The 22279-nt window shown below is 45.5% G+C and overlaps 6 protein-coding genes across 16 annotated transcripts in view; 4 read left to right on the forward strand and 2 right to left on the reverse strand.

Annotated features, from left to right (window-relative positions):
• The first annotated feature begins 196 nt into the window (after positions 1-196).
• On the forward strand, positions 197-9937 carry LOC111598883 (laminin subunit gamma-1). The gene is made up of 10 exons (XM_030223271.1): positions 197-267; positions 3081-3506; positions 3839-3972; positions 4040-4167; positions 4236-4850; positions 5322-5733; positions 5792-8380; positions 8439-8775; positions 8837-9137; positions 9204-9937. Exons 2-10 carry the CDS (start codon positions 3309-3311, stop codon positions 9413-9415), a joined length of 4926 nt encoding a protein of 1641 aa, XP_030079131.1. The 5' UTR covers positions 197-267; positions 3081-3308; the 3' UTR covers positions 9416-9937.
• A 39-nt stretch (positions 9938-9976) lies between these two features.
• Positions 9977-11829, reverse strand: LOC111598884 (odorant receptor 67b). Its single transcript, XM_023314350.2, has 10 exons — positions 11693-11829; positions 11535-11634; positions 11340-11478; positions 11091-11282; positions 10923-11027; positions 10620-10788; positions 10464-10560; positions 10306-10407; positions 10101-10256; positions 9977-10033 (listed from the first exon to the last, which is right to left on the reverse strand). Exons 1-10 carry the CDS (start codon positions 11827-11829, stop codon positions 9977-9979), a joined length of 1254 nt encoding a protein of 417 aa, XP_023170118.2.
• A 480-nt stretch (positions 11830-12309) lies between these two features.
• Positions 12310-13861, forward strand: LOC111598882 (peptidyl-prolyl cis-trans isomerase D). The gene is made up of 4 exons (XM_023314348.2): positions 12310-12500; positions 12588-12832; positions 12891-13211; positions 13274-13861. The coding sequence occupies exons 1-4, from the start codon at positions 12404-12406 to the stop codon at positions 13766-13768; spliced, it is 1158 nt and encodes a 385-aa protein (XP_023170116.1). The 5' UTR covers positions 12310-12403; the 3' UTR covers positions 13769-13861.
• A 111-nt stretch (positions 13862-13972) lies between these two features.
• Positions 13973-22279, reverse strand: part of LOC111603701 (protein furry) — a 49696-nt gene continuing 41389 nt past the window's right edge. For 4 of the 11 annotated variants that reach the window (XM_030225600.1, XM_030225599.1, XM_030225610.1 and 1 more), the window contains 8 exons: positions 18136-19735; positions 17567-18073; positions 16894-17511; positions 16244-16291; positions 15165-16124; positions 14861-15106; positions 14441-14804; positions 13973-14381 (listed from right to left, as the gene is read on the reverse strand). In XM_030225600.1, the coding sequence (XP_030081460.1) occupies positions 14200-14381; positions 14441-14804; positions 14861-15106; positions 15165-16124; positions 16244-16291; positions 16894-17511; positions 17567-18073; positions 18136-19735 (4525 nt within the window). In that variant the 3' untranslated portion in view covers positions 13973-14199. Of the gene's footprint in view, positions 14382-14440; positions 14805-14860; positions 15107-15164; positions 16125-16243; positions 16292-16582; positions 16613-16893; positions 17512-17566; positions 18074-18135; positions 19736-22279 lie in introns of all 11 variants that reach the window. The other 7 variants (XM_030225617.1, XM_030225612.1, XM_030225624.1 and 4 more) reach the window with 4 other exon arrangements.
• Positions 20039-20967, forward strand: LOC111603723 (serine protease 1-like). The gene has a single exon (XM_023321435.2). The coding sequence runs from the start codon at positions 20039-20041 to the stop codon at positions 20855-20857; it is 819 nt and encodes a 272-aa protein (XP_023177203.2). The 3' UTR covers positions 20858-20967.
• LOC111603726 (serine protease 1-like) lies at positions 21414-22279 on the forward strand. Its single transcript, XM_023321438.2, has one exon. It carries the CDS (start codon positions 21417-21419, stop codon positions 22218-22220), a length of 804 nt encoding a protein of 267 aa, XP_023177206.2. The 5' UTR covers positions 21414-21416; the 3' UTR covers positions 22221-22279.

The raw sequence follows: 22279 nt of genomic DNA on the forward strand, positions 1-22279 counted from the left end.
AGCTAAGCCCAGGCAACAAAAGAAGCTCGTCGAGTGCCCATGCGCCAGAGCAACAACAACGATCGTGCAGCTACTCACTGACACACAGACAGAGGCGCAGACACTGATACGAGCAGAGCGGAGCAGAACAGAGCAGAGCAGAGTCGAGCAGCGCAGAGCACAGAGTTTCACTCAACGAGAGCCGCTGAGCGGTCGTGCCGCATTCCTCAAGAGTCAGTTGAGCATTGGACGTCCTCGATAGCGGTTGCCTGTGGTGTTCTGTGCGGAGTAAGTGCGACAGCGTTGGCTGCTGAAGTGATCGGTGGTGCTTAATGGTGATCCGTGTGGAGGAGTCTTTGCTTTTCTTCTGGAGCTCTTCCGATTTTTATACTTTTTTTCGGCTGCCCCGCGCTGCGTGTTGTGTGTCTTTTTTTTCGTTGTTTGCTTGGGCCGTCGCAGACAGAAAAAAGAAAACCTCAAGATAAAAAAGTATCTTGTCGTATGTCGATGCATGTGTTTGTTTGTGTGTGTGTACTTATGTGTGTATGCGTGTGAGTGTGGCAGACGGTGTATGACGAACTGTTTACTCAAAAGGTTCTTGCCTTCGATGTAGTGATACAATTACAACAACTGAATAAGAAAAAAAAGAAGCAACCTCGTTAAATTGTACTTAATAATGAAACAAAGCAACTACAAAAATTGTACAATTTCCGAGTCAGCAGAAAAGTGAGAAGTCGTGTGCAAAGTACACAGAAACCCAAATGAAAAACTCGAAATGAAAGCAAATGCGATGACAAATGCAATTAAACACATGTGAATTCAACTGCGTGAGATTTTCCATGCAACAAACCAAAACTATTTCTATAAATGAAACAGCAAATGCTCTGGAAAACCCTCACAAATATCAACCAAATGCAGCCTGCGCTAGAAGCAAACAAAAAGTATCTACAACAAAAATAAGCCATAAATAAACGCAGATTTTAATGTTGTGCTGCTGCCCTGTGCATCGCTAAGATACAAACAAAATAAAAAAAAAAATAAAAAAAAGTAAACCAAAAAAAAAACCAAGTTTCGTAAAAGTATCTGACTCAAGTGTGGTGCAGTTTCTTTTGAGTGAGTTCGAGTTGCTTTTCCTCTACCTGAACGGCTGTACGTGTGTGTGTGGGTGTGCGAGTGTGCGTGAGCGTATGTGTTGAAGCAGTTGATAAAAACAAACGCTTCAATAAAGATAAATACCAAAAGGTGCAAACAAAAACGACAACTCACAACAACAACTACAACAAAGTGTATTCTGTGCCATAGTATGTTATGTTGTGCAGTGTTTCTACTATGTAGTGTGGCTCGGTCTCAATCAGAATCTGAATTCAGTTCATGCCAGCAGCACATATCGCACTAGTTCGTAGCCCCAAATTCTTATCGCTAAAGGAACTCGTGCTCATAGGCGCGTATCGCAACAGGCGCAACAGCTCAACAATTGAAATCTGAATGGAGCGGATGTTCGTTCTTTCCAGCATTAATAATATCTCTATATGAGAACGACCACAACAACATATAGAAGTGTTTTTTTTTTTATTATTTGAGTCTTGGCCTCAGCTGAACTCATTCCCAAAGGGTTTCAAACACACACACGCACAGACTTGGCTTGACATCGGAGAAGAGTGTATCAACTGTTGCCCCAGCGACAGTCTCCAAGATGTTCTTGTGCCTTAATTTAGTTTCGAAATGAAACAGATTTTTTTGTTCTTCAAAAATAAACCAAAAAGTGAAACTAAACTGATAAGCCAAAGCACAAGTCTATAGAGTTCAACAGTGGCTTCCATAAATAAATTTCAAATTAAATATTTTGTGCAAACAAACATTTGCTCTCAAGTCTCGCCGAGAGTATTACGAAATTGTGTTTACCCTGAAAGAAAAAAATTGATAGAAACTAAACCAAACAGTGCCCAAAGAGCTATAGGGTGAATTCTAATTCCAGGAATATGTTTGTATTCATATAACTATATATATATCCATATATTCTACATTTTATTCAGTATCATTATCTTACTCATGTTCTGCTTTCGACCCATTATAACTGGAAATATCTTGTAAATCCCCTTTTCTTATGCCATTTATGCATTTTTATTTTTTTTATGTTCTGCAGTATTCAGCAAGTTCTCATAGAATTTACCTCCTCATTTTCAAAACTGTCTGGCCACAACTATTTAATGATATCATCTCAAATCTTTACTTAGTAAATAGACTCAATTTACTGTGCATATTTGCTAATTAGCGGCATACACAAAAAGCTACTTAGGCATGTGAGAGATGAGTTCTCTTTAAATGAATCCAACCTTGGCTAAGAATAAGATGAATGCATGCCAAGATTCCTTTAACAAGTTCTTTAATAGCCTGCACATTTTCTTAAGTAATTGCAAACTATTTTTATTTTGTTCTTTTTTTTCGTTGTTATCCAGATATGTATCTAGATACATGTGTTTGGTGTGCATGGGCGGAGTAAGCGCAGATGAAATCATCGTCTGGAATAATTTCAAGTTTCATTTAGAGGCTAGAGCAACTACGAAATTGCGGTGGGGTGGTGCTGCCACTGCCGAGTGGGGTTAGGCATGGGGTGGAGTGCACACATAGTCGGAAACACAAATTTTTTGTGTTCAATGCTTGAGTTCATTTCCATATGAGCGAGTGTGTGTGGGTGTGTGTGTGTGCGTATGTTTATTTATGTCTTTGCTGTTGAATTTTGTTGTTATTTGAAATTTACATTTGCAGTTTTTTGGTTTTGTTTTGTTTTGTTTACACTGAGGCGATGGAAGCTAGTGCGGTTGCCGGGGCAGCCTGATGGAGCTCGCAGACAGATCGTGCAACTTATTGACTGACCGGACAGCAAAGTTTGTTTTTATGAGGCAGCTTTGGGACCGGCGAATGAACTAATTAAAACCGAGCAACAACAAAGCAGATAAAATGTTTTTTATTTAGTTCCACAATATGTGCAGCAGATGTTTTCTCTTTTTGCCGAAAATCTTAGATCAACCACACATATATCTCTATGTCTATGGAGAGGCATTAGCTAATCGACGTCTTTATATATCTTGTGCATTTTGCAGCGAGTGAAGCCGCTCAAGAACCAGCCACCATCTCCTTGAGCCACTGATGCCTTTTAACTCCAGTGCAACTATGCTTTAAACTGTGACATTGAACAAGAACTGAAAAACAAAACACCCACCCAAAATATTGAAACGACTCGAATAAGTGTTGAGAACCCTATTAAAACATAGTGTTACGATTAGTACGTAGAGCCAGTATAGCCCCAGTTCGCAAACCCGAAGCTCACGATGAAGCGCAATAGGCGGAGTCTCAGCGAAGGCTCCACCGCAGCGCGCCTCCTGCTCGCCGGAGCGCTCCTCTGCAGCTGCGCGGCGACCGCACTTGGTGCACAGCGTCAGCCCATTAACTCTGCCGGCGGACACGAGCTGCGCGGCACCACATTCATGCCGGCGCTGGAGTGCTACGATCCCTACGGCCGACCCCAGGTAAGAGCAAAACATGCGGGAAGTGGGTGGAGCTACTGCTCTCTATATAAATCATAGACAAATTGTTTACTGTCAGGCAATTAAATTAAGAGAGAATTGGCACGCGCTTCTTCGGCTGGGTCAATAGAGCTGCTGAGCATCAATTTGCTTGTAGACATACAAACTAATTGAACAATGAAGACAATTTAGTTGAGCACAAATTGTTGCGACTCTGTCACTTAGTTTTGTGCCTGGAGCAGAATAATAATGACACTGTATATGGGGTTGAGGTTCTGACGAACCTTAAAAATATATACATCATTTATATTTGTATATATCAAATTTCCCTTCAGAAATGCTTGCCCGAGTTTATCAACGCTGCCTACCAACTGCAAATCGAGGCGACAAATACCTGCGGGGAGCACGGCGATAACCACTTCTGCATGCAGACAATGAATCCGAATCTGAAAAACTGTGCTGTCTGCAGGTAAGCATGAATAGTTCTCGCTTCTCTCTTGCAATATAAATACTATATCTACCACGATTCCGCTTAGGTATGAGGATCATAAGCCTACATTCCTGACGGACTTGCATGATCCCCAGGATCCCACCTGGTGGCAATCGGAGACCATGCTGGAGGACATTCAACATCCCAATCATGTCAACTTAACGCTGCATCTGCGTAAGTCCAACAAGCGAGAAATTCGAACATTAAACATTTATTTACGTTTTCAATTATTATTATTTTAGGTAAGTCGTACGACATAACCTACGTGCGCATTCTCTTCCGTTCGCCACGACCTGAGTCCTTTACGATTTACAAGCGCACCACGGAGAACGGCCCCTGGATACCCTACCAGTTCTACAGTGCCATCTGCCGGGATACCTACGGCCTGCCCGATTCGCGTGCCATTCGCAAGGGCGAGGGTGAGGCGCATGCGCTCTGCACCAGCGAGTACAGCGACATCTCTCCACTGCGCGATGGTGAGATCGCCTTCTCCACGCTCGAGGGTCGTCCGAGTGGCATCAATTTCGAGCGCAGCTTGGAGCTGCAGGATTGGGTAACAGCCACTGATATTCGCATCACACTGAATCGCCTGAATACCTTTGGTGATGAACTGTTCGGCGATGCTCAAGTGTTGAAGTCCTACTTCTATGCCATCAGCGATATTGCCGTGGGCGCGCGTTGCAAGTGCAATGGGCATGCCAGCAAGTGCGTGGCCAGCACCGGAATGCACGGAGAGCGCACACTGGTCTGCGAGTGTCGCCACAATACGGATGGACCCGACTGCGATCGCTGCTTGCCACTCTACAATGACGTCAAATGGAAGAGGGCCACCTCAACGGAAGTCAACGAGTGCAAAGGTAGGGAAGCAACAGTTGCTAAAAACTGGTTACAATGCGGCACAGTGAGCCAATGCCGGTAATAATCAAGGCAAAAAATCAACAGAAACTATGGAAAGGCCAGCCAAAGTTGGTTATTTAATAAGTTCATTGACGTACTACCTATCTGTCTAAGTTCGCTTGTCAATAGCTTTCGTCCCACTGTGCCTGAGTTGCTATATATGGACAAACTGCTTCGCCGTTAGTTGCCACAACTGTTAACACTTTATGTGCAACTTGTGCTCAAATTGTCAGTCATGTTGAGGCTGTGGTTGCAACTTGTCTGCCTAGTGGCATCTGCCAAAGCCTACGGCTGGTCCCATGACCATGCCATAGAAACTAATCTCATAGTCCCCAGCTCCGCTGGCCATTGGTATCTCATCAACTGTAATGCACGCTGACGAATTTCAAATCATAGTTCAATTCGCAACATGAAAATTAACTTACTTACAGCTTGCAACTGCAACAACTTTGCGGACAAGTGCTACTTCGATGCAAATCTCTTCAATCTGACGGGCCATGGTGGCCACTGTCTGGACTGCCGCGACAACCGCGATGGACCCAACTGTGAGCGCTGCAAGGAGAACTTCTACATGCGCGACAACGCCTACTGCATCAACTGTGGCTGCGATCCCGTCGGCTCCCGCTCGCTGCAGTGCAACAGCCAGGGCAAGTGCCAGTGCAAGCCCGGCGTGACGGGCGACAAGTGCGATCGCTGCGCCAACAACTACTTCCAGTTCGGACCTCATGGCTGCCAGCCTTGTGGCTGCGATTCGCATGGCTCCCACGACAATACGCCAACCTGTGATGCCGAAAGCGGCATTTGCTACTGCAAGGAGAACGTCGAGGGCAGACGCTGCAATGAGTAAGTGGCACAGAGAGATCAAATCCTTTATCAAACAGCTTATCTAATTTTTTAATAGATGCAAACCGGGCTTCTTTAACCTGGATAAGAACAATCGGTTCGGCTGCACGCCCTGCTTCTGCTATGGCCACACCTCCGAGTGCCAGACCGCGCCTGGCTACTCCATTGTCTCGGTCACCTCCAACTTCAACAAGCACAAGGAACGATGGACCGCAATCGATCTGAATCGCCGTGACGTAGACATCAAATACAATCAGTATAGTCGAAGCATTGGCACCACAGCTCAGGGCAACGAATACGTCTACTTCCAAGCGCCGGATCGCTTTTTGGGCGATCAACGCGCTTCCTACAATCGCGATCTGAAGTTCAAGCTGCAGCTGGTGGGTCAAGTGGGACCCAGCAGCAGTGCCAGCGATGTTATCTTAGAGGGCTCCGGCAGTAAGATATCGTTGCCCATCTTTGCCCAAGGCAACGGCATTCCGGACCAGGGTGTCCGAGAGTACACGTTCCGTCTGCATGAACATCACGACTACCAGTGGCAGCCCAGCCAGTCGGCGCGTGGCTTCCTCTCCATTTTGTCCAATTTGACAGCCATCAAAATCCGCGCCACCTACTCCGTGCAGGGTGAGGCCAATCTTGACGATGTGGAGCTGCAAACAGCGCATAGAGGTGCTGCCGGGCAACCGGCTACCTGGATTGAGCAGTGCACCTGTCCCGAGGGCTACCTGGGTCAGTTCTGCGAGTCGTGTGCACCGCGTTATCGCCACAGTCCAGCACGTGGTGGACCCTTCATGCCATGCATACCATGCGACTGTCATGGACATGCGGATATTTGTGACTCGGAGACAGGCAGCTGCATCTGCCAGCACAACACCCAGGGTGATAACTGCGATCAGTGTGCCAAGGGCTTCTATGGCAATGCCTTGGGCGGCACTCATAACGACTGCAAGCGTTGCCCCTGCCCCAACGATGGCGCCTGCATGCAAATCAACGGCGACACGGTCATCTGCACAGAGTGCCCCGTGGGCTACTTTGGCTCCCGCTGCGAGCAGTGCAGCGATGGCTTCTATGGCGATCCAACTGGACTGCTGGGCGAGGTGCGAACCTGTAAGAGCTGCGACTGCAATGGCAATGTCGATCCCAATGCCGTGGGCAACTGCAATCGCACCACCGGCGAGTGCTTGAAGTGCATCCATAACACAGCTGGCGAGAACTGTGATCAATGCTTGCCCGGACACTTCGGTGACCCGCTAGCCCTGCCTCACGGTAAGTGCGATCGCTGCAGCTGCTACGACGCCGGCACCGAGCAGGACGAACAGAGCATCTCGCGGTGCGATCAGGTCACAGGTCAGTGTCAGTGCAAGCCGAATGTCATTGGACGCGACTGTGGTGAGTGTCAGCCTGGCTACTTTAATATACGTTCCGGCAATGGCTGCGAGAACTGCCTGTGTGATCCTGTGGGCAGCTACAACTCCACCTGCGATCGGTATACCGGTCAATGCCACTGCAAGCCAGGTGTGGTGGGCTTGCGCTGCGATCAGTGTGAAAACTTCTTCTTCGGCTTCTCCGGGGACGGCTGCAAGCCATGCGAGTGCGACGAGAGTGGCTCCAAGGGCTTCCAGTGCGATCAGAATGGCCAATGTCCATGCAATGATAATGTAGAGGGACGTCGCTGTGATCGCTGCAAGGAGAACAAATACGATCGGCAGCGCGGCTGTGTTGCCTGTCCAGATTGCTACAATCTTGTGCAAGACGCAGCTGATCTGCATCGCGCCAAGCTGGCCAATTTGAGCTCAACGCTGGATGAGATTGCCCGCACGCCAGTGACAAACGATGAGGAGTTTGAGGGCAAGTTGAAGGCAGTGCAGGAGAAGGTGGCCATATTGGCACAGGACGCGCGCTCCGGCTCTAGCGATGGTGGTCAGACCTATGTTGAGGTCATTAACGATCTGCACAAGCGATTGGACAGCATGCGTGATCACTTAGTAAGCGCCGATGCACTGCAGCAAGATGCCAATGCGGAAATCGAGAAGGCACGCAGCAACTACACGCAGCTACGCCTGATCATCGATGATGCCAAAAAGGAGCTACAGGACGCATTAGATCTACTCAATGATGAGGGCGCACAGGCCCTGGCCAAGGCCAAGACCAAATCTATGGAGTTTGGTGAGCAATCGAAACAAATAGCCGTCATTTCCCGCGAGGCCCGCGCTCTTGCCGATCGCCTCGAGTCGGAGGCGAAGTACGATCTGACAAATGCTAAGGACGCCATGGATGCTGTAGAGAAGGCCAATCTGCTGGCCAAGAATGCCATCGACTTGCAGCAAAAGGTTGGCGTTGAGCTGCGCTCCGAAGTACGCCTCGAGCTCAATCAGGTGAAGCAGTCACTTGGCACAGTCGCTCAAACCTCCAAGGAAGCACTGCGCAAGGCCAACGAGGTGTACGATGCGGCTCTCACCCTGCTCAACGACGTCAACGGTCAAACCCAGCCGAACATTGATATCAATATGCTGAAGAAAGAGGCAGTGGCTGCCAATGAGAATGCAGATGCTCTGCTCAAGCAGATCGACGAAATGTCTAACAACAATGGCGAGGTGTTTTCTAACTTTGAAGTTGAGCGCGATTTCTCCCAAGTGCTGCTCGAACGGTAAGCCATAGCTACAGTAAGCTATAGAAACGTTTCGATTAACAAATTCATTACACAGCGCCGATACACAGAAGAAGGATGACATCGAGCTGCTGGGTCGAGCTAAAGCTGCCTTTGAACGGGCCACCAAGGCAGTGGAGCAGGGCGACAGTACACTCAAAGAAGCCAATAAGACTTACAACACACTAGCGGGCTTCCAGTCCGATGTACAGAAATCGTCCGAGAAGGCTGCCTTGGCATTGGAAATGGTGCCCAGCATTAAGATGGAAATTGAGAATGCGGACAATCTAATACAACAGGCTGGCAATGCTCTTCAAGGCGCCAACAAGAATGCCAACGAGGCCAAGAATAATGCACAAGAGGCCCAGGAGAAATATGCCGAACAGGCCTCGAAGGTATGAAAAAAATGAATCTCAATTCTTTTATATCCTCTACTTATTTGTCATACTACTACAGGATGCTGAGCTGATACGTCGCAGTGCAAATGAGACAAAGGTCGCTGCTCGTAAGCTACGCGATGAGGCTGATCAGTTGAACCATCGGGTGACGCTGACTGAACGCGACATCACCCAACTGGAAGAAAATTCAACCGAAGATGATAATCTTGTGGATGATGCCAAACGCAAGGTGGGCCAGGCCAAGGCAGACATGCAGGACGCACAAAAGCAAATTGAAAAAGCCAATAGCGAGCTGTCAGCAATCAAGGATGAGTTAGAGAACTTAAGGGACATCAATACATCGGATTTGGACAAATTGGGTAAGCTAACTGGAAATCTTAGTAGAGCGCTTCATAACTGACAATTATCTTTCTGTGTTGTATCAGAAAATCGGCTCAGTTTGGTGGAGACGGACATCAATAGTGTGAATCTGACTGGGCGCATTGAGAAGTACCGAGAACAGCGGAATATACAAAAGAAATTAATCGACAAATACGAAGCAGATTTGAAAGAGTTATCCGGTGAGGTGGATAATATACGTTTAATATCTGAAGCGCTGCCAAGTGGTTGCTTTAGGCGCAATCGTCTAGAGCCCTAGACATATAGACCCTAACTAAGTGCACTACCAACTACCAACTACTTCAGTTAACATCTAAGTACGAGGCGAAGACGAACAAATAAGGAATTAGCCGTACCCGTAGCCGTTGAATGAAATTATGTAATTTTAGTCTTTTAGCTGAAATATTTTGTTTAGTGAAAGAAAGAAAGAAACAAACGAACCAACGATAAGCGAGGAGCTTTAGCTTCACAAAGCATCGTTCATTTATTATCGTTATAATATGATGCCAATATTGAAACAAATTTCTAAACTGCCAATTGTGCTTTCAATTCAAGCCAGCCATGGACGACTGTATTATACTATATATTGAAAACTGTGCCGTGTACCAAAACCTTAAATCTATATTGCATTTCTATATCTTCCCCCTGTGTGGCCTTGCCATATTGCAATCTATTCTATATATATTAACATACATTTGTCATCTACGTTTAATGTGCCAATTACAATATTTTCTACTGTGCTTAAGTCGCCTTATGAATTTCACCTTAAAATAAAAGTTTTCCAACGTTGTAATTTTTTGTATAAAGTACGAGATTGATATTATTTGTCATTCATATTGCGCAATAGCAAATAAAAGTTTCCACTCAACCGAAATACCTGAAAAGGACTCAAAAAAAGCTAAGTATTTTGTGGATTTTTTTACATTTATATTCTAAAGACTCACCTGCACCAGCAACTTATTGGATAATTTCGAAAAGCCCCCGACACTCAGCTTAGCGGTGCGCATTGAAAAAACCATCATTAGTCTTATTATGAGCTTAAAGTCCTCAGATTCGTTGTACCAAGCGCAGTTATACCACTCGTGAAACAATAGTTCACTCTATATAGGTTTGTATTAGTCTTGGAATAACTGAGGTACAGGTGCTTACCTGTGTCTCAACCTTCTGCGCGTTGACATTATATAAACTGATTTCGAACGTAATTGTTAGCAAGTAAACCAATATCGCGCTCATCTTGACCAAGTCAACTTCCTGAAATATTCAAGTATAAATTATGGAATCCATATAAAGCGGGGACTTCCACTTACCATAATAGTATAAAGCAGCATGCATAACAAAATGGTGCTTACCCCACATTGTACTAGAATAATATACTTAAACAGATTTTCAACCCGATCATGATGTCTGTCGTTGAGAATTTAAAGGATTACACATAGTTGGCATTTATCTACCTTTCTCATTACCTGGAGAGACGTGCAAAAAGCTTGGCACAGCAACGCAAGTATGAAACCCTAGATGATTTGGGAACCACATCATCATTTGTTGAATTGTTAACCAAATATCGCAGCACCTCAAAAAGACAAGCTTCATGATTGGTCAGCACAACAAAGAGACTATTGAAGCCAAAGACAGCTAACATAAGATACAGATATAAAGATATAGAAGTATAGATATATAGAGTTATAAATATATAGATATATAGAGATATAAATATATACAAATATAGAGATGTAGATATACATATATTAGCCAAAGTTAGCTCTTACTATAAAAACACCAGACTGGTCCAGATTGCAAAACAAAAAATCGCACAGAGAAGGAGGGAAATTCATAGTTGCCCACCTGAACGAAGGGTGTTATTGCGGGATAGGCTATAAAATATAAATGGCATATGGCTATATATGTGGACTTGACCTTGCGATAAATAAACTCACTCAAAGTCATCTCACAAATATCCCGCACTACATAGCAATCGTAAATATATTGTAAGTAGGGTCGCATGCAATAAAATAGAACTGGCAATGAGACGATTTTGAAGAAGAACATAACCTGATTATTAATGCTCTTCCAGCTGTCTCTTATCTTTGTGCTCAATGCCTTGCTCAACGCTTGCTTGTCTGTTAAAGCTGAGAAAGAATATCATTTAGACATATATGTAAGTAGTTCGATTTCCTTATGCTTACCCACATCAAATAGCCCCAAGTTCCTTAAAACTTCACACTTTTCTGAGGTGCTAATGAGATCCACACAGGAATCGAGATGACTGTGAAAATACGCAATCTTTACCATGTTCATAGTTATTTGAAAGCAAAGAACCACAGGCTGAAAAGATTTAAGAAGTACATTTGCAGAAGTATTAAGCCTAGCCATAGGCATACCTCCACATTGGCTTCAAAGGAAACCATATAATTTTCCACAACAAAGCTAATGAGACTGTAGATAATGTTGAGATTTGTAAGATAGGCAAAGGTGCGCAAGCTAATCACGAAATTTCGTAGTTTAAATTTATGTTCCTCCAATTCTTAGGCGCACTCACAATCTACAGGGTCGGGAGGTGCGTTTCCTGGGCGCCACATTAATGCCCAATGCATAGCTGCAGTACTCCACCCAAGTTAAGCCCTTCTTTGGCAATTCATCAATATTTTCTAGTTCCTGATCCAAAGCGTTCTGCATTCTGTACCTAAATATTTTGACTGTGAACGGGATTGTGTTCATAACTGCCTTTTATAGTAGTGATTTTTCAGTAGGAGGTTGTACCTCAATTAGTTTTAAATTATATGTTTGGTTGGCTATATTACTAGGCAAATTGCTTTATTGTACGCAATATTGTACAGTTTTGCTTAAGAATGCAATAATAAGAAAGCCTTAACAAGGATTTCATTAAAAATTAAGGGATTATTAGGAAAAATAATAGATTTCGGCTAGACAACCCATATTCAATTATTCTCTTCACTAATCGACTGGGCTAAACTAAAATTAAAAAATGATAAGCCCGAAAACTATATTAAGCACAGTTTAATATGCGTTCGGCATTTATTTTCTTGCTAAGCTTGCAAATTCAAATTTTAACAGCAGTCCGCGGCATCTTCTTGGATAAGTTGGCAGCTCTAACAGCTGTTCGAGCATGCAAAACGCAACAGATGGACAGCACAATTTTAATGTAAATCGCATATTATTTGTTTACCTGCGTTGAAATCACTTGCAGTTGAGTTAAAACTAAGAACCAGTGGCTGAAGGCTACGCCTTAATGACCAAAATGAGCCCAGCTAAACAGGAACTGCTAAAGCCGGTGAAGACAACGAATCCCATTGTCTACTTCGACATTAGCATTGGCGAGGAAAGCGGTAAGTGAAGCGAGCGGCTCACAATCTGTGCTTGACCTAGTTAAACGATATCGTATGTACATATTCATATCTCGATTCTGTGCGCAGCGGGACGCATGATAATTGAACTGCGCAAGGATGTTGTGCCAAAGACAGCGGAAAATTTTCGTGCCCTGTGCACAGGTGAACGTGGCATAGGACAGCTGGGCGAGCGGCTACACTACAAGGGCACACGTTTTCATACGATCAAGCGAGTGTTTGCGGTTCAAGGTGGCGATCTAGTGAACAATGATGGGACCAGCGGCGACAGTATCTATGGTCCTCTGTTTGAGGATGAGAACTTTGAGCTGACGGTGAGTGGAGCAAAGTGTACAAAAGTTTCGTTGCCTACTATTTTCCTCTTGATCGCAGCATAATGAAGAGGGCGTGGTCAGCATGGCCAACTATGGCACGCCAAATACAAACAACTCACAATTCTTTATCACAGCCGTTGGATGTGAAAACCTCAATGGGATCAATGTGGTCGTGGGCCGCGTGTTACGCGGTCTGGGCATCATTGCCGATATGGAACAGAACTGCAACGATGAAGCGCATCCAACAACAGATATAACAATAACAGACTGTGGGGAATTGGCTCCTGGCGAGGATTGGGGCATTGAGTGCAGTGATGAGACAACAGACAAGCTGCCGCCTTATCCCCAGGATTGGACGGGTAAATTCAAGAAGCCAACGGTAAGCTCTGAGTTATGCAATCGCGATTGATGTTAAACATTTGTTGTTGCTCCCCGTGACAGTGCGAAGCAGCTGTTAGCCTACTTACGGGCATGCGGCAGTCGGGTAATCACTTCTTTCAGCTGGGTCGCTACTATGAGGCACGAGCCAAATATCGTAAAGCGAATCGTTATTATACGATGCTTCGTCGCAATTTTGACTGGCAGGAGCTGAAACGCAGTCAAGGCGACTCGGAACTAAGAAGATTGGATGCGTTCTCCGTGGTAAATAACATCAACATGGCAGCTGTGGAGCTTAAATTGGGAAACTATCAGTATGCTAAATATGAGTGCTCCGAGGCCATACGCTTGGATCCAAACTGCAGCAAAGCGTTCTATAGACGAGGACAAGCGCAACGTGCCTTGCGTAACTACGAGGAAGCCATAAAAGATCTGAAACATGCACATACCTTGCTACCGGAAAATAAACAAATCCTGAATGAATTAAACAGCGCCAAGCAGCTCCTGGCCGATTACAATAAACAGCAACGAAATGCGCTCAAAAAACTGTTCAACTAGTTAAGAAGTTTTAAATATATGTGTGTTATAAAACATCACACCTGACTTTATGCTAAGATGACAAATTTGCTCTATTTAATGAAGGATGTCGCAGCTTAATGTTGACAGAATACTAATAATTTTTAATTAAATGTTTTTATTATTACAAAAAATATTGCAAATTGTTGTTCAATGTTTCCAACGGTTCTTCAACTTCTGGAACTTTATATAAATCAGAACTAATCGCGACCAGTGTTAAATATTTATGTATATATTATGTAATTATATCGTACTTAAAAAACATTTGTTCATACACAATAATGCTTGTTCAACTCTCAACTGAATGATAGTGCCCTATAATGCTGCTTAAATACTAACAACTAAATTTGATTACATATCAAAATGAGCTTAAATCTGCACTAATCTTAAACATATGTACGGTTCCTCTATACTTAAAGATTTGTCACGATATCCTGTTCGCTGCGATGCAAATTGCTCGAGCCAGTGCCCATAGAGTAGCTCTTCATATTGATTTCCATGTTGGTCAGAGCGCTGGAGACATGATACAAGTTCTCGGAGAGTATAGCATACACTTCGAACAACTCCGAGTCCGATTTGGATACAATGAACGCTTCTGTTGGTCAAACAAATGGTTACAAATAGTGTGCATAATAATTTGATTCGAAGACAAACCTGTGCGATCCTTCATAATGCTATGCGCATATGCATTCAGTATGATCGACATCTCATCGAACTTGATGCGACTATCCAAATTGCCATAGCTATAGATGGTCAGACTCTGGTCACCAGAACTCAGTGTGGACACGCGTCGATACTGTCGCACATGAGAAATGGCGCTCGACCAGCGCTGCAGATCAATGTGCTCGTGCAGCGACGTCTCAAACTCCTCCTGAGTCATAGGCAACCCTGGCGAGGGCGTGGGCGTATGTTCGCCTTCCGTTGAAGTGGATGATTCAAGGCAATCCAGCTCTGCTTCGCTTGTGCAACGCACCAAAGCATCTCGCACCAGGGCATAGAGATCGGATATGTCATGCATCTGTTGAAAAAGTAATAGTTAACGATAAATAAATAATTTCCAGACAATTTACTTACGTCTTCATTGATGCGAAAATGATTAACCACATTCGAGGATATTTTATGATTCGATTCAATCAGCAAAAGCAGCTGAAACATAAGCTTATATAAAGAACGTCCCAAGTCGAGAACAACTTCCGTGGAGGCGGGATCGAAGGGCATGCAGGCAATACTAGAGCTGCTGGGTAGCTCCAAGCCAGAGGCAGCCACATCGGCTTCATTGAATAGCGATAGCTTGCAGGATGTTTTCACTGCATCCAAACACTACAATAGAGAATACCAAATGAAAAGAGATGCAATATATAGAAGTAAGAGTACTCACCTCCAGTACCTGATCCTTGCGATCGAAGAATGTCTCCAGATGCTCCTGCACTTCCAGCACATTGAATCTCAAAGTTTCAAATAGTTTCGGCGTGGTGGCCTGCATCTCACTGCACCAAACACGAGGCGGATCGGCACGCGCACTCAATAAATCCGTAAACAGAGATATGCGATTTCCCAACTGTGAGCCGATGCCAGTAAAGAATTTCTTGGCCTCCTTGGAAATGCTAATTGTCTTGAACGTCAGCTCCTTGATCAGCCTGTATAGCTGCTGCAGCAGCTCAGAAGTGTGCGCCGAGGGTTGATTAACCAGCATCGATTGCAGCTGACGGCGCCAGTTCTCTTCCGTCTCGTCGCGCACGGCGGCACCAAAACGAATGATGCCCTGCATATGCGGCGAGGCATTGCACGGTGTTATGTCACCCAAGTCCCCAGCACTTGATCCGCTGGTGTCACTACGAGACACTGAATTACGACGTCGGCGCTCCCGCAAGCTGAGCGACGAAGGCGGTGCGCCGCCTAGGAAGGATTTCAGGAAGGATTGACGGTGATCGTCATCCAGCGGTGATTCCGATTCGGCTTCCTCATCGGATGAATCGTCTGCGGTCTGGCGCTTACGCTTGCTCAGGATTGGCGTCTTATCGCTGAAGCTGTCCTCCAACGCTGATGAATGGCCGCCCTTGATCGAGCCGCCCATGCCGCTGCCGAGGTTGAGAAGATCTTCGTCACCCTCAAAGAGCTGATGGCGACGCACACCCCAATTAAAGTTATCCGTGGATTCACCAGCAATGCTGTCCTCATACTCGAGGAAATCGAAATCCTTGAAAACGGTAAAATCGGGCTGGCCATCGTCACGGCGTGAACCGCTGCTTAGATCGCCCTGTGGACCCGATGTCTCCTCCGTGGAAGAGGCGGCCGATGATTGCCGTTCCATGAGATCCGAGGACTGGCTAAAGATGACCTGAATGTTGTGAAAAAGAATTTGGATTAGTATGCAGTTAAGGAAGAGAGTATGCGGAATAAACACTCAAGTATATATGTGAATCAAATATTAATTAAGAATATAAGTGAAAAGCTTACGCTTTGTCTGGTCGCAATCGATCCCGTTAGTAGCGATGTGCTCAAAGACTGAACGTATTTAAACAAAGAAAACGAAACGAACGGTTTGAAACAAAACATACACACATGCAGCAAGTTAAAAGTATGGAACGAAACACAAACGGAAATGAAACAGAACAGAGCTAGCGATGCCAACAGGAGCTGTTTCAAACTGGAAACAAGCCTACAGCACGTGTACGAAATGTGTGGAATGAAACGGATGAGCGATGCATATAAGTACAAGTGAAATGAAACGAGCCAAAACAAATTACGTAAACAAAGACAAAGCTACACGTGACATTTAGAAACATGTTCTTTTACCTTTGAGCAAATAGAGTTTATAAAATCGTCCTATAATTAGGTTTGGTTCGGGTTGTTAATGATGATATAATGGCGTGTTAGTTTTGGTTTGATATTGGATTTGGTTTATATCAAGATTGATTTTTAATTAAGTTTTTGTTTTTTTTGTTACATGAAAGAAAAAGAATTAGAAATAAATAATTTGGTAGAGATGATGGCCATATTAGAAAGCAGGAGCTGAAAAAGCTAGCGCTAGGGGAGCTCAAAGCATGCACCTGGCTAATGTACAAGCTGGAAACCCCCTTTTGAACCCCATGTGACCAGAAACTTACCGATGGTGATTTGGGTAAGCCGACACGCTGTCCACAGGTGGTCAGCAGATTGACCAGGCACTCGCGTACACGGCACTGCGACATCCAGGGACGCTTCCAGCCGCTGAGCGGCACGGTATCCGCCGGCGAAAGGCTGGCACTGCGCCTGGGTGAGTTTGGCGTGCCGACAACGCTGCCAAGGCCAATGCCGTGCTGCTGCTGCTGCTGCTGTGCAGCCACGGCGGAGGCGGCAATGGCAGCCACATTGCTGTGGGCGCGTTGTTGCTGCAGCTGTGCGCTGACCTGCTGCGCAGGCGCAACTGTCACGGTGGTGGCATTGGTCAATGTGGAGTTTAGCGACGAGCTGCCCGTGGCGGATGCAGCAGAGCCTGATACGGGCTCCTCGCTTTTGAGCAAGATGCGACGTCCGATCAACGGAGTTTGCGATACATCGAAGGTGAACTCCATGGTGCGGCCGGCCAGTTCCTTTTTACAGAACATATCCGAGTCCGGATATGCGCCATAGAAGGAGAACGATAAGCCGGCGCTGCTGCCATCGCTGGGCGGCACCACCTGCAGTGAAGAGCTGCGTGTGACGATCAGTTTAAGGATCTTCAAGGAATCCTTCCAGTTTACAGTCTGCAAAGCATAACTTGATTTAGAGAAAATCCCAAATTATCACTGATAAACTCACATCCAAATATTTGCCTATGGCGCGCAATAAATCCGCATTGATAGTCTGTGCCTGTGGCGCCGATAGATCCACATAGTGCAACATGCAGTGAATAACATTGAGGACCGGCACCTGCACCTGTTGCGGCCCTTTCTCCAGTACCTCGATGAGGAAGGCCAGCATATGGAGGCCCATGTGAGCGTATGTGTCATGCAAATACTTGACCACACACTTGGTCCATTGGAATGATTCCTTGCAGAACGTTTTGCGACTGTACAAGGTCATCACAGTGCCCAGATTCTCCAGCTTCGCACCCAACTCTGTGGACACATGTGCGATATTCTCTGCACTGCGTATGCAAATCTCATTGGCATCCTCATAGTGGAGCAGCATATAGGGCAGCAGAGCAATCACGTTCATGGGAAAAGCACAGCTCTGCGTGGGGTCACAAACTGGCAGACTAAGCAGCGGTGCAAACTGGGCCAGCAACGTGATGGTAGGCTCATAGGTGGCACTGTGGGTGCAGCCCTGAAATGAAAATAGACGAAGTTTATTAGTTACTTTCATGGTGGTAAATTCCGAGTACTTACCTTCAATAGTAACGCATGCACGCCTGGGTAAGCAGTCCATTTGAGCTGCTGCTGCAGCTTTTCCACTTTGTCCCGCGCATCGGGTCGATCCAGCGGCAGTCGATGCAGTACGCGGGTTAGCAGACGCAGTGCCAGCATAAACTCGTGCTCATAGTCCGACTCGAGCAGTGAAACCGACAGCCAGAATAGCTGCGCCAAAATGGTCATTTTATCATCCTGCGTAGCCGTATCTCCCAGCATCTTCAGGCTCTGTGCGCTTCGTGAGCGCGATAAGGCGGAGCCAGCGCCAACGCCAACGCCACCCACGCCAAACTTACAGACAACACTGCGCTCCAGCTCAATGCCTGAGGCACGATTCCTCAACTCCACCTGCTTGTCGCAGGGCGAATTGTTGGCCTTGCGGCCGCAATAGGATACGGAGTAGCTGGTGCTGCGTCCATGACTGGGTATTGAGTAGTTGGAGGATTGCGGTGTCATGCCCGATGGCGATTTCTTGCCGGGAAGTATAGAATTGGGACCACCATCCTTGTTGTTTAAATTGGGCGTGCTTTTGAAAATGTCCTTCATTACGTCCAGCGGTCGGAAGTCGGAGTCCAAACTGTCAACGGCAGCCTCCAACGTAAGCAGCAACTCTGTCACATAGCCCTGCATATCCTCGCCCTGCTCAGCTACCGTCTCCACTAGCCGCGATAGTATGTCAGAGAGCATGCGCGAATTGATGGGCACATTGAGAGCGCGAAAGATTTGAAGGCAACGCCCAGCATAATGACGCGAGGAACAGGATAAGCCCAACTGTAAAGCCGTTTGCGCCCATCGCTCGGCAATGCGCGCCTGTGGATAGCTATCGGCAAACACCTTGACCATGTGCTTCAGGAAGCAGCTCAGCTGCTCCGCCGACTTCACCGCCCACACTTTAGCTGTGATATCCTCGTAGTTCCACAGCGGCTGGCATGTGTCGTGGGCAAGGAACTTGAGCAAACTTTTGATCACATGCGCAATGGGCATGCTGGGACCCGGCTGAGGAGGTGCATGCTCATCCGTATGGATTAACGGCACTTCCGAATTTTCCGTATTATTCGGATTGATCTGCAACGCAGCGGGCGTGGTAGTCAGAGTTGCAGATGTGGCACTCGACCCTGCCCCCTGCACTGGAGGCAGCTGCTGCAGATTTTGCGGCGCCTGCGGCAGCGTCTGCTGGTTGGTCGAGTGCGACGCTATGATCGTGGAGCTCGAGAGATTATGCTGCAGCGCATAGGCAGCCGCTTGGGGGCTTACATGCAGCAAATAGCTATCGAACTGCTGATGCAGCTCCGTAAAGTTATTGTCAATCACGGGCAAAGCTGGCACCGTAAGGCCCAAGTCCAGTTTGCTTGTTTCGCTGTTGAGTAGAATGCGCGCTACGGTGAGATGATCGTTGTGCTCAGCCAGGACAATCAACAAGTTGACACAGAGCTGCTTGCAGTGCTCCCGCACAATGATGCGCGTGTGATCGAGGCCCAGGAACAGGATGTGCAGCATCAGTGGCAAATGAAGCGTCCAATCAATGCCAGGAATGCCATCCACCACAATGTCTGTGAGCAGCATGACTGCCACATTGCAGCTGTAAGAGAAGAGAGTATGACTTACAGATATACCATTTTTTTTGGCCAATGAGCAAACGTATATAGAAATGCAGGACACTTCAGCTTTAAACTAAGAAAACCTTGCCTTGAGCTCTCTTCGATTAGAGTATCTGTGGCGCTTACTACTTGAAACTATTTGCCTAATGTCCGAATACATTAATTATTAGTTTTGTTTACTCCACAAATGACTATTGTTGATTAGTTTATCGTGCAACAATACGTAAAAAGTGGGTAAGCTAACTATATATACTCCATATCATTTGAAACTAATTTCATTCAGAATGAAGGTGTTGATAATACTTTTGCTGTTTAGCCTTGCTCTAGCAAGCAGTTCGACTCTTAGGCCCGCCGTTGAGAAGGTGTATCCCGATATACGGCTTGACGTGGAGCCGGATATTCAGCTGGAGCCTGAGAACATCATCACTAATGGCTATATAGCTCCAGAGGGCAAGGCTCCATATATTGTGGGTCTGGCCTTTAGAAAAGGAAACTCCGGCGCTTGGTGCGGCGGTTCTATAATTGGAAATACTTGGATCATAACCGCTTCACACTGTTCAAAGGGTTTCAGCTCGGTGACCATTTACTACGGCTCGAATCGTCGTGCCCAGGGAACGATCGTACACACTGTTAACGCGGACAACATCATTAACCATCCCAAATATGATATCGCATTGATACGCACTCCACAAGTTACTTTCACCGATCGCATCAACCTTGTCAAACTACCCAATGCAAATAATGCGAATGAACTCTATGTCAATCAACAGACAACGGCCTGCGGCTGGGGCAGAACAGTCTCAAATAACACACCCGACCAACTGCAGTGCGTCGATGCGACAGTTATATCGAATAATCAATGTGCCAGAATCTATGCTCCGGGCACAGTTCACAGTCAAATCATCTGCATAAGTACTCCAGGCGGCAAATCCATCTGTTCTGGCGACTCTGGCGGACCACTTGTAACTCAAAGCAGTACAATTCTGATTGGCATCAGTCAATTTGTTTCTTCCAAGGGCTGCACAGCTGGACATCCGGCTGGCTTCACTCGTGTTACTAGCTATCTACCATGGATACGTCAGCACACTGGCATCTCATACTAAATCCTGAAATTGCCTACCTTATACTATTGCTTAACAATCTATAAATGCACAAATACAATTTATCACTGCACTCACTACTACACTTTAAAAATTAAAATAAATTTTATATGGAACATTCTTCAAACAAGGTTATAGAGTACACAATATAGAAAATTAAGCTTTTTAAAACTGGCATTAATTATTACTATTAAAAAATTCCTGAAGGACGTATACCAAGAGGTATACATGACCAGGAACTTATTACAAAGACTATAATTTTAGAAACAAAATTTAAAAAACAAACGAAGTATTTTATCAAATTTGGAATTACTCCAAAGTGATTCATTGAAACTAGTAATTAGAACAACTAAAAAATTGTGTAATTGACACACCTGAACCTTTCAAACCCCTTCATTTTTACATATCTAATGCCTGAGTTTACTAACTCGCTAAATCATTAGCAATAAGTTTATCCTCTTATTCAAGTTTACAAGAACTGATAAAAATGCAATCAAGCCATGGCTTAGCTACTATATAAGCTGGCTGCAGCAGCAACTCACATCAACTTCAAGCCTTAAGCATGAAAGTCTTGTTAGTTATTTTGCCTTTGGCTTTTGCATTGGCTAGCGCCAATGGAAACACGACCACATCCTCTTCGGATGAATATTTACCCGAGAACATTATTACTAATGGATATGCAGCCGGCGATGGCAAAATACCCTACATTGTCAGTCTGATATTAGGAACAGATGACAGCAGCAGTGTCGCAGTATGCGGAGGCACTATCATTGCCAACAATTGGGTTCTGACTGCCGCCCATTGCTTAACCACAGACTATGTGGACATTCACTATGGCTCCGATCAGCGAGGCAGCGGACAATTTAAGCACAGAGTGAGAAGCAACAACTTCATTCGTCACAATCTCTGGCTGAATTCCAATGGCAATGACATTGGCCTGATACGCACACCCCGCGTGAGATTCACTTCCAAAGTCAACAGGGTCAAGCTACCAAAATCTAAACAGCAGGTCGGAGATAGCTTAGAAAACCAGTGGGCTGTTACCTGTGGTTGGGGTGTACAGGCCAATGGACAGATGGCTAACAGGCTGCAATGCGTCGATCTAGAGATCATGACTAACGAAGAGTGCTCAAAGAGTTATAGCGTTCTCCCTAATGGCATACTATGTGGAAGGTCCACTGACGGAAAATCTACCTGTGCCGGTGACTCTGGCGGTCCGTTGGTAACCCGCAATGATCGCACCTTGGTTGGAGTAGTATCATTTTTTTCAGGAGCTGGCTGCATGGCGGGTGACCCAGTTGGTTTCACACGAGTGACTGCCCACTTGGACTGGATACGACAAAACTCTGGAGTTGTTTACTACTAAACAAAACAATATTTTCATTAGAAAATGTGAAAAGCTAATAAAGGGGCAGTCTACATAAA

Source organism: Drosophila hydei, unplaced genomic scaffold (assembly GCF_003285905.1).
Source record: "Drosophila hydei strain 15085-1641.00,03,60 unplaced genomic scaffold, DhydRS2 tig00000001-arrow-pilon, whole genome shotgun sequence".
In the NCBI taxonomy this organism is placed as follows: domain Eukaryota; kingdom Metazoa; phylum Arthropoda; class Insecta; order Diptera; family Drosophilidae; genus Drosophila; species Drosophila hydei.